Here is an 11,832-nt window from a genome sequence, read left to right on the forward strand (position 1 = left end):
GTTGGGTCAGTCAGCAAGGTGCAGATCCTCCTCTGGTCAGGAGCCATGTGCCAGATCTCCAAACCCAGATAAAAAAAGTAAAAACCACAAAATCACCAAAACTAGCATGGCGCTATGGTGCATGTCATTGTCAGATTTACACTTCTAGCATTTAAATCAAGAAATAAAGGAATAAAAATAGTCAATTGTAAATTCTTGCTTTTATTTAGTTTAATTTACCATATAAAAGGCCATAGCGTGGTCTACTGCACAAACTGACAAGTATGCAAACCATATATAACTTTTAATGAGGATGATGCAATGGAGATGGATGGCAGTCGTCAATCATAAGGACTGTCAGCCCATAATTATGGATTTGGAATAAATAGTTAAGGTCAGAATATAAAGGCTCTTAAGGCCTTATAAGTACATATGATCAAAAAGATATCAAATATACTGCATTATGGAGAAGGTACACAAATAGCCATTACTAACCATGGAGGAAATGCTCCACCATCATGTAGTCCAATATCTATAAAAAACAGATTAGCATCTAGACTTTTGTTACCGTGGTTTCCCTTCCCGACCTGTCTGAAAAGCTTTAGTAGATTACATCTCCTATGTTGGATGTGTTTATATGGGAAGTATTTTCTTTTTTACAATAATTAGACTTTAAATAAGACATTAACCACAAATTAACAATTGGAGAACCATTGCAATCACAGTTTTGATATTTGGTGTTTTAATCAGATATACCTTAAAAACAATTTGCGGTTCATTAAATAATGCATTTAAAAACTGTTTAGAAAGTTATATTTACAGAAACATGTTCATCTGGAAAATACTGTTGTGGACAATAAATGACTTTTTAACAATGTCATCTCTTCTTTTCCACGACTCTGTTCTAGAAATAAAATACATAATTACAGTTGAAACCAGAAATTTACATACACCAAATAAAAAGACGCGTTCCTTTTTTCTCAGTCTAGTTAAATCCGACTGTGATATCAGCCATCAATCAATGCCACAATAAGAAAAATGTCTGCTTTCCCCAAGTTCGCATACATGCACATACACCACACAGTTTTAATGTCAATTTCATCCAGTGTTTAAAAAACCCTTCTGGGTTTTTCAATTGTTAAAAATCACTTAAAAACAAAGAAAAAACTACATTTCAACATTTTAAAGCACTGTGGGAACCAACAAATAAGATGTTTGTTCAGATGTTTAAAAGGTTGTTGATCAGTTCACACTTTATACAAATGCAGTATATGAGAATTGACATCGGCCTTGATTATTTTTCTACTTAACATCTTTTTCTACCGAACATGATATTAGAAAACAATGTAGATATATGTTACTAAACGAGACGACTGTACTGCAATGATTCATCCAACGCCTTCTCCTGAACAGGCAAATTCCAAACATTACATTTACATCCTGACACATTGACTTCTGCTGATCCGTCCAGGTTCCTCCTCCAACTGCTGATCGCCTTTGGTCACGTCTTTTTCATCACAGAAAAACATCCTCTGTTCTCTCTGATAGCTGGAAAAACAACAGATAATTCACTCACTATTTTTCAAATAATTAATATGAATTTCACAATGGTGCCAATAATACCACCGATCAACAAGAAAGGAGCAAAATATAAAGGAAAACAAACACAAAAGGACCAAAGGAGAAGGAAAAACTTGACAAAATTAACTGAAAAAATGAATGAAAAACTACACTTTGAAATAATTTTTACTAATTTTAAACAGTTAAAATTTCTGCTTGTGAAAATGACCAATGTGCCATACCATAATATATATATATATATATATATATATATATATATATATATATATATAAAACTAGATATCACCGATTTAAGTGCTATCTAGCGCCTTTCAAAATAAAGAGATATCTTGTGCTTAAATACCTAAAGGTGGACATGATTTATAGCTAAAATTGAGACGTGTACAGAAAGCTGGTGGAATGGAATTGAGAACATTTGAGCAAAGGTTCTTTTTACAGGTATAAAAATGTCAGTGGTTGACTTATTATGTTGCAGAGGTATCTCTGTTTTACTAGTCTTACTTGATCAGTTAACTTTAGATGAGCTGCCACAGGCCTAAGGCCGTCGAGCTGAAACAAATATTTCAGCTGCTGTTGACATACCTGTGGGATTATGTTTCCAGAGTGATCAAGGTGGACTGTATCCCGGTCATCCTGATTGCTCATTGTGTTGTTGCAGTTGAGAGAATATTCTTCATGGAACAAGAGAGGAGGCACTCCTAACTGACAGAGAGGAGAAATCCTAACTAAATATAGTAGTTAACAATATTTAATATTAATTTTACCTACCTCTCTATAATATTTTCTTCCTTGTACAGACATAGACGTTAGTGTGACTTTGTCACCACTTTTTCTTATCAGTCTGACAATTTCCTCGTGTTCCAAGGACTCAACATGGTCACCATTAACGGCCAGCAGCAGTTCACCGTCCTGCATACCTGCTTCCTCTGCTGCACTCCCCACATCCACTTCCCTCAGTACAGGAGCTGGCATTTTTAGATGAAGAACAGCAGGTGTTTATTGGACGTACATTTGCTCTGTTGGTAAATTTCTCAGGGTGAAGTGTTTGAGGTCACTGACATGAATAATGTGCCGTTTTTCTTCGTTTACCCAATCATAACTATGACATAATTTTGCCAGCTTGTACTAAACAGTTTCAGTAAGTTTTGAAGTGATTACAGGAGTATATAAAAATGGTTAGCACCAAGCTGATGGAAGGCAAGCATGTCAAAACCAGAAAGCACCTACAACATTTTTAGGTGAATATAGAAATGTTATAAAGAGAGTTTCACTTCTGTAACTATAGCTTGAAAGTATTCTTGTTATTTCTTTGGTAGCTTTCTGTAATGGTTGAGTCAAATCAGAATGACTGATGGAAAATGTGAGAAAAAAATGGTAGTCTAAAAAATTCAGAGGTTATTTAATCAGATGAATGTATGAGATCCTGTAAATGGGTGAGTTCATGTTAATCTCAGTGATGGATTGCAGGAGTGGCCTGTTATTTCCTGTGTTACTCACCTATCTTTTGTGGGGGTACCACTCTCTCTTGTCTTAGCAAAAAACCAAATCCATCAGGTCTTTTCAGCAAATGTAAGTTCTTAGCGTAGTAGGGAAGGTTGTTGCTTTCTGCCAGCGTAGGAAGGATGGGCATCCTCCGCCTGAGATAACAGGACTCACTGTCACTGTCAATAACCAGCACTGTCACCGAGTTCCCACTCTTCTTTACCTGATAACCAAACACACAATCTTAAAACAATCTTAGAAGACTCCTAGTCAACCAATGAACCGTGTCAGATATTACTGAGGGCAGGATATACCTACAATTCTGTTCAGACTGGTGGTTGTGAGCCCTGACACAGAGACTCCGTTGATCCAGACTAAAATGTCTCCAAAGTGGACACCGGCTTTCTCTGCTGGACCATCAGATACCGTGTTCACCATGTATCGACCCCTCTGACCTTCTGACACAACCACGCTGTTACCATGATGTTCACAAGAAATTGTTTGGTAAGTATGCTCTACTAATAACCTTAAGCAACAGAATTCTAGGAAAGTCAAGGCAAACCAATATGATTTTTGGTTACAAGTTATGTTAATAAAAATCTTATTGTAGGAAAACGGTAAACTTTTTCTGTTTCTGAATACAGAACACAATCATAAGGAAAGCAGTGTAATAAGCAAGAAACATTTAGATCAACTTAAGACAAACGGACAATGGGCAGACAAAAGAGAACTGAAATAAATACCCTCGTCGCACCGTCTTAGAAGAACAGAGGTCACAAAATGTGCTTGTTGTTATCTGAGGATGCCAACAAACACAATTGTCAAAACATGAGTGGAAGTTACCAGTAATTGGTATGATGGTCATCCCCAGTCCATGATCTGGATGTCTGGTGATGTGACACAGTCTTGGGCGAGTCCACCTGTCTCCTTTGGTGGCTTTTGCAAGCTTTTGCATGTCTAAATCCATGACCACTGCCTGATGAGGCACAGCAGGAGTCAGCAAAGTGGAGAATGAAGGTTACACCCTGTGCAGTGACAATAACTCGCATATACTGTAATTACATAGTTTTTCCAATTTCAGTTATGCTTTTGCTAAATGAAGTTAAATCAACCCTACTAAAGACTTAGTCAATCATACAGCTTAATTGAAAACACATATTTACATACACTGTATGAAAGACACAATCTCACATCAAATTTTTTGTTGGTTTTCTTCTGCTTTCAAAGACAACCTACAAAACTGAGAACAATGCAAACAGAGTGCAAGAGTTCCTAATTTCACAACATTATTGCAATGTCCACAGGTAATGATGTAAATGCTTGGATGTAGAGCCGGAGTGTCCACAGTGGGTCCTGGAGGGCCGGCATCCTGCATGTTTTAGCTCTTTCCCTGGTTTAGCACACCTGGATCAAATGATGACTTATTAGAGGCCTAACAGGAACACTGACATGCTGAAAAGATTGTTACAACCACCAGGGAGAGAACTAAAACATGCAGGATGCCGGCCCACGAGGACCCACTTTGGACACCCCTGATGTAGAGGATAGAAGGGGGAAAAGCGGGATGGGCGAGGGTCCCTCAGGTACAGGACATCAGGTTTAAACATTGTCAGATCAGTACAAGGATGGTCACTCAACTAGTGGACTTGTTGAGTGACAACTTGTACAATAGTAGGACTTGTACAATATCTGTCTTTCCCAGTAATTTTCAAGTTTTGAACAAGCGAAGGTGATTCTCATCATGACCTTTTAAAACCTGTAGTTGATATCTATGGGTTTCTGTAGTTTTCCCAGATAAATTACCATTCATCCATCCTCCCAACCTATTCAACTAAAGAAATAGTCAAATAAAAGTGTTAGTAACCTCCTGGAAGCACAACCTGTCAAATTTAGAACATTTTGAAAAGTTTCACCAATGTTCTGCTATGCTAAGACACTGAATGTATGTCCAAGTCTGTGGAGACGTAGTGGAGGGGCTGTGGTCCCTCCTGTGGTCAGAACAAGGGAAAACACAGTTGCAAACTTAAGTACTTTGTTGCTCTAAATTTGCTGAAATAATGCAATAAATGTGTGTTATTGGAGACTTTTGAAGTCACTTCTCCCACTGACCTGCGTGAGAAGTGAGAGCTGCTGCGAACTCGTCCTGCTTCTTAAGAACTGTACTCAGTCTCACGTCATCCTGCAGCAAACTGACTACAGTCAGAGAAGATGTGGGCAATGTGGACACTGTGTTTACATGTGCAGGGCGCAGCTGCAAATGTTATATTTCTCTGCCCCTAAATGCATATGCAAATTAGAATAAATATCTGTAAAGGTCCCACTATGTCTCTGAGTAGCCATAGCAACGGCCTCTCATTGAGCCTGTTACAACTGCAGCTACCCAGACAACCAGTTTCTTGACAAAATGTAAGTCCTTTCTCCACATATGAAACATTTACCTTTGGGCAAATAAGATAATTACATTGCTGTTTCTGTTGGGTTTTTTCCCCATTTTTGAGTCCAGCTCAGGAACAATCTTCTTTGAAACTTTCACAATGTTCTTCTGATGTTCTCATCCTTCTTCTCTGTCATTGTACTCTTTGAATAGCTGTTTGTGTTTTCCAACTTTGAAATCCTCATATTGCATTCTTTCATTTCCTCAGCATTAGCAGAGCCAAGCTTGCAATCATGGCCCTGCTCTGTCTCGTTTTTTTCTCTAATGTCTTTGAGCTTGTGTATCCACTCTCTTCTTCAAACTCATGATTGCTTCAAATATGGCCTTTAGGAGAACTGGGCAGTATCTCCTGCCCCAGAAGACTTTACCCTTGTTTTCACTCTGGGGCTTCATTAGAATAATTGGTTGCATAGAAAATTATGACTTTCTATGCAACCTGTGATGTTTTTGTCTTTTGGGACACTGCTTCATTAACTTGTTAGTATTCATTGGAGTTTGTTGGGTGAAATAACACACATCAGAGAGAAACTTGTGGTAATTTATGGAGTTCTAGCCACAAGCGACTGTTCAGACCGCCATCGTGGTCCAAGAAGCTGCTTTGTTGTCCATCACAGTTTGTGGAGGTAGCTTGTGCACCAGATTTACAAGTGTACTACAAACATGCAACAAAGGTTCAGGACTTTTGTATGTAAAATAAGAAAATATTGTGTTAACATTTTTTATGAATCAATTTAGTTTTTTCAGCTCTAGTTTCACAGTAATCCAATCCAGCAACCTCTTTAACAGTTTATCATTAGCATGCAGTACCTGCTCATACTCTTCCCTCCGTAGCACCAGAAGAAACAAGTCTAAACCACATGACTGGATCTTTCTCACAACCTGAGAAATATGAAGGAAAATACATCAATTATGCACATCATGTCTAACATACAGCCACTACACACAGACAACACAATGGAGAACATGACAGAACGACTACTCAGAGATCAGGACCTGCTGGCTGACTCAAATAATCAGCTAGTTTGGCCTAGTGGAGCCGTGCTGCTCCAAAAACACTAGAGCAAATATAACAACGATTAATTCCTGATTCATTCCTAACTCACATGTTGCAATGTGTCATCAAGACATGAGGGCATGTCTTGACATGTATTTTGCTATTTACAAAAATCTAAGTATCAGTCTGACAAATTATTTTCCACTACATGTTTTCGCATAAATAATGAGTTGATCGTTGTCTTAGTACTGTAACTCAGAGGACAAGTCCTAAGAGAAATGTACCCTGGAGCTATAACTTGAATAAAACTAATCCACACAGTATTTTCAGGTAGCTGTATGAAAAACAATCAATCAATAAACCAGACTAACAAATACAAACACAAAAAATGAAAACAACAGCAAACATCTATTACAGAGAACATATTGGATATGGAGTTTTGGCTTGCATAATGACTCAACTCTCAACATGTTATCGATTCAAGTTCTAAGAGCCCTGAGATATTTTCAGAAAGGTTCTTCATCTTTTTCTGATTATCTATCTGTCCCATCTTTTGCTTGAGATCTGACAGGATGGCAACTGGAGGTCAAAGAAGGAAGTGGTGTATATAGCAGCTCTGTCGCTTATCGTTCTTGGATAATATTGAGATTATCTCTCTCTCTCTCTCTGCCAACTCATCCATCTCCTGAGACTCAAAAATATTGGGACATTCCCATTTGAGTCAACACTAAGGATAAATTCACAGAGACCCAGAGAATGGATGATAGACAGGCCATCGTGGCCTGTCTATCATCCATGTGTATGAAGAACACATACAAGTTGGGGCCTGTATTCTCAAACAACCCTAGAGACATTGTTTCAGGAAAATTCTAAGAATTTCTGGAATTCTAAGATTTTTCTTAGAATGTTGCCTCAGTAAGAGAAAATGTATTCACAAAGCACCTTGGTGCTCATACAATGACAAAATGTCAGAAGTAGTGAGGACTTTTAGTGAGCCTAAGAATGTCTTTAGCAGGAAAGATGGTGGAAACAAAAGTTCAGAAAAGATCTCTATACCATTTATTTTCCAGCATCATACTCTCCAAACTGCTATGGATTGTGTCTGTATATTACATAATATGTTGGTTATACTGTATATTCCCCATCACCTGTGGGGCACATGAGTTTCTGGAGGTTTACCTTGAAAAAGTCCATGTTGCCCACATATGTCTCATTGACCTCCAGCAGTCGCTCTCCACCTCTGAGGCCACTGTGCTCTGCAGGACTCCAAGGTTCCACCTCTCTAATTATGATGCTGTGGTTGTTCTGTTCCATGTGTAAGTGAAAGCCAAAGCTCTGACCCTCCACACGCTTTAGCTGACAGAGGCGGGGTACCATGCACAGGTCGGGTTCTGGACATACAGCTGAATAAGTAACATTGCTCTCGCACTAAAATGTGATTAAAGAATCACAAAAAACACAACAACACTCACCTAAATCATCAGTGATGATCAGAGCTGGATTATCTATCCCCTCCTTTGGGTTGAACGTAAAACTAAAATAAAAAAAATTATGATGAAATTGGGCCAGGTAAAACAACAAGAGTCACAAAAAATATTTTTCAAATACTGGTAGAATTTATTGTTATATAATAATGGGCTCAACAATCTCCTAAAGAAGGCTGGTTTTATTCTGTGGACTAGTGTGAAACCCACTGTCCACAGTGTTCCTCATTTTAAGTATTTTACATAAAAGGAGGAAAATTCTGGAGAGGCCTGAGCATTCAGTGTACAAGACCATCATAGAAAAACAGTGTCTTCAGTCAGAGGCTTCTTCAGTCCTCCAGACTGCTTCAGGAGGACCTGACTACTTGTCACCATCTTTTATCACTTTATAAATGAAGTGATTAATTTAATTGATATTAAGGAAATTCTGTGCTGTTTATGCCCTGATGTCAGCAAGACTGAAGAAACCATTTAGTTCAAAAGGAAATAAACGCATCATAAAAATAAAATGGCACACCGTAATTTCTAAAAAGCACCAAGTGGCAGCAAATAAAGAGAGAACCTTCTGGAAGAAGGCAGTGGAAGCAGAGTTAAAATCATCCATCATGATTTTTCCTGTCATACATGAACTTCTCCAATACTCCTATCCTACATCTGTAAGAGAGGTACGCTGCCAAATATAATGGAAGTGAGTTTTTTCTGTAAGAAACTCCTCCAGTATGAGTTTCTGTAAGACCTAAATGACTGCAGAGTCTCACAGCAGTACCAGTACAACACAAACACAAACGGGTCTCTGAACACAACGTATATCGAAAAGGTTTTGAAAGAAACAAATGTCTTTTTCATTTCTTGACTAAACAAATTACTGAAGCATTTATTTATTAAAATGTTTGAATTAACAGCAAAGTTAAGGAGGTGGAGGATAATTCAAAGAATAAATTGTGGACTTACCGTGGGCAGTCCATCACATCCTGGTGGAGAGTAGACATGACAATGAGACTCTGGTAAACAAGGAACAGTTTTTGACTGAGCCAAAGCAACTGGAACCAAACATAACAAAGCCGTTTTGGAATGGCATTAATAATAAGCTTAAAAGCATTTTGATTTGTTTGTTGTTTGTATTTACAACAGAAAGCATCATAAGACAAAAGTTAACCATATATCTGTCGACTGGCATATTACTGACCAAACATCTTTTGTCATCCAATCCTTATCAAACAATGACGGTGGTTTAATGGTCATTACATATGGGTGAAATGTCCGATGTAAAATTATATTGTACAAAATCTCTCAATACAATAACACTTCCTGGTGAAACTGACAAGTTTGACAGGGAGAAGTTGAATCATAAAAACACACCTCAGGATAAATTTGATGCATATCTGGCAAGATGACACCATAGACACAATTTTAATCCATTTATTTTAAGAGTAGCATTTATGAAATCAAAATCTCAAAGCATTTGGTCTCATCTGTTCACTTGATGTAGTGTGTATTTTTCTTCCAAATATATCTAGAATTAATTTGATTTTTTTTTTTAATGGTACAAAATTTAGCAATATTGATAGTAAGCTGGATAGTGATCAGTCATAAATTGGGTCTAAATTGACAATCACCCTCCATATATTTTGTTTTTCATTTTTCACCCATATTTTCAGAAATAAATATACCCAAATATTTGATGTCATAAATGAGTGCATAACAATTCACAAACAAGAGGCTTTTGAAAAAATCTAAATTTTAATTTGAATAATTTTTACAACCTAAATACTTAGGTTATAAGGATTTATACTGCCCATGAAAATAGTGGCATCTTTGGCTAATTGACTTATAAATTTTTTCCTAAAATATTAAGAGAGCTGGTATTAGAGTTTATAATAAAAAAACAGACATTTAGCTACTTTATGGACATACACCCACATATAAATAAATAAGAAAATCTTGTGATTACAATAGGCCTTCGCAGTGCATTTGTTGCTCGGGCCAAAATATCAAATTTTGATTTAAATAATGCCACACCATAAGACTTTAACCACTAGTGCTGGTGTCAAGAGTCATAGTTTTTTTTTAAAACTAAAAGGCAAAACACTTCAGAGATAATACTGTATCTACTACTATTTGTGATCATTTTTGTAGCCTTAGCTGGTACTAGACTCATATATTTTTATCAACTTGCCAAAAAGTCATAAAAATATTAAAAGAGGGTATTGGTGATTATTAAAACTAACATCTGCATAAATAGCACAAAGGCGATGTAAATCAGTTGAAAGAAGAAAGCCAGAAAAGCCAGCCTACCTTCAGAGGATGACATGGAGTTCTCTGTTTTCAGCGACTCATAAAGAGGAACTGTGAAGGGACAAAGTCCACAACATACTCAGAATCAACAGGTGAGATAGTAACTCCTTTCTTCACAAATACTTAGGTTAAATATTGACCAACACTTAGAAAATGATTGTGAACTCAGTCTGGGACCTTACGGTGGAAAGCTGCAGGATTTTTTTATTTTTATTTTTACAGTACAGGATCAAAGGTATCTTAAACCTAAAGTACACCTCACAATACAGAACTGATTATTGTACTCAATACTTGATACACAAAGTATCCATTCAGACAATTACTGAATTAGTCAGTACTTGAATTACTTAAACCAGTTCAGCAGTAAAAGCCAAATTAAGCTTATCACTGTAAAGAGCCACACAGCAATTTCAAGATTAGCTTTACATCATGTTGCTGAAACAGCTTTTTTCTTAGTCTCCAAGGTTTTAGAGGGACACCTGACAGTATTTATATTTTACCAGTGTTGGTTTGTACTTTGCTATAGCTACTCGAAGCAACTTTTTTACGCGTCAGTAAGAATAAAACAATGATTAGACTTAACTTGTTAAAGCGCAGCCAAAACTCCTTCATACCCCTAAAGAAAACATTGGAACTCTGCCAGACTGGGGGATATGTTAGTGTCTCCTGCAGGACATTTTTTAAATATGTAGGACAGTTTACTCACATGGCTCATATTTGTATCCATTTAATTGGGGGTAGTGTGGTGACTGCTAACATTTGAATATTTTACTTTAAACATGCATTTTTTTTCCAACACTGACTCCGGATTTGGTTTAGTTCCATCACATGAACATGTTGAGTTTGAACCCATTCCGTTGTGGCCTGGTGTTTGTCCTGCTGGAGGCTGAAGCTCCGCCCCTCTCCAGTCCTTTTCACTTCAACAGGTTTTCTTCACACATTGCTCTGTACTTGGCTCCATTCATCTTCTCACCAACTCTGACCATCTTCCCATGTCCCTGTTGAAGAGAAGCACTCCCACAGCATGATGCTGCCACCACCATATTCAACAGTGGGGATGGTGTGTTCATTGTGATCAGTCATGTGCAGTTTTAGTTCTTCGTCACGTAGTGTTTTGCATATTTCGCCAAAAAGTGCAATTTTGTTCTGGTCTGACCACAGTGTCCAACACGGCTTCTGGCAAACTGCTAACTGCACTTCTTACAGGTTTCTTTCAACTATGACTTTCTCTTCTTGCCACTCTTCCACTAAGACCACATTTGTGCAGAGATGACTAATAGTTGTCCTGTGGACAGATTCCCCCCCCTGAGCTGTGGATTTCTCCATGAAATGAGAGATCCACAGAAAACCAAACATAGAAAAGCAGCATTCAGCTTCTATGCAACACAAATCTGGAACAAGCTTCAAAACAAAGCTGCTGTTTTGCAGAGTTCCTTTAAATCCAGGCTGAAAACCCTCCTGCTTACATGCCTTTTATTAGCACCAAGTGAAGCGCTATTCTGAATATTTCAAGTGTGTAGTTCATGATAGCATTTAACAAAATGTACTGTTTTTTCTTTGTTTCGTAATGGATGGCTGTTTAC

The 11,832-nt window shown here is 37.5% G+C and overlaps 2 protein-coding genes across 3 annotated transcripts in view; one reads left to right on the forward strand and one right to left on the reverse strand.

Annotated features, from left to right (window-relative positions):
* nlk2 (nemo-like kinase, type 2) overlaps positions 1 to 11,832 on the forward strand; it is a 58,138-nt gene that overhangs the window by 27,691 nt on the left and 18,615 nt on the right. The gene's annotated exons all lie outside the window — the stretch shown is intronic.
* Positions 225 to 11,750, reverse strand: LOC103474307 (Na(+)/H(+) exchange regulatory cofactor NHE-RF4-like). Of its 2 annotated transcripts, none has more exons than XM_081615101.1 (11): positions 10,250 to 11,750; positions 8,906 to 8,955; positions 7,943 to 8,004; positions 7,650 to 7,861; positions 6,284 to 6,355; positions 3,886 to 4,018; positions 3,361 to 3,497; positions 3,058 to 3,265; positions 2,329 to 2,525; positions 2,143 to 2,262; positions 225 to 1,527 (listed from the first exon to the last, which is right to left on the reverse strand). In XM_081615101.1, the coding sequence occupies exons 2-11, from the start codon at positions 8,941 to 8,943 to the stop codon at positions 1,495 to 1,497; spliced, it is 1,212 nt and encodes a 403-aa protein (XP_081471227.1). In that variant the 5' UTR covers positions 8,944 to 8,955; positions 10,250 to 11,750; the 3' UTR covers positions 225 to 1,494. The 2 variants fall into 2 exon arrangements, with proteins under 2 accessions (XP_081471227.1, XP_081471226.1); XM_081615100.1 differs by having other exon boundaries at positions 3,361 to 3,500.

The sequence above is a fragment of the Poecilia reticulata genome, chromosome 13 (assembly GCF_904066995.2).
Source record: "Poecilia reticulata chromosome 13, P_reticulata-male-v2, whole genome shotgun sequence".
Classification (NCBI taxonomy): domain Eukaryota; kingdom Metazoa; phylum Chordata; class Actinopteri; order Cyprinodontiformes; family Poeciliidae; genus Poecilia; species Poecilia reticulata.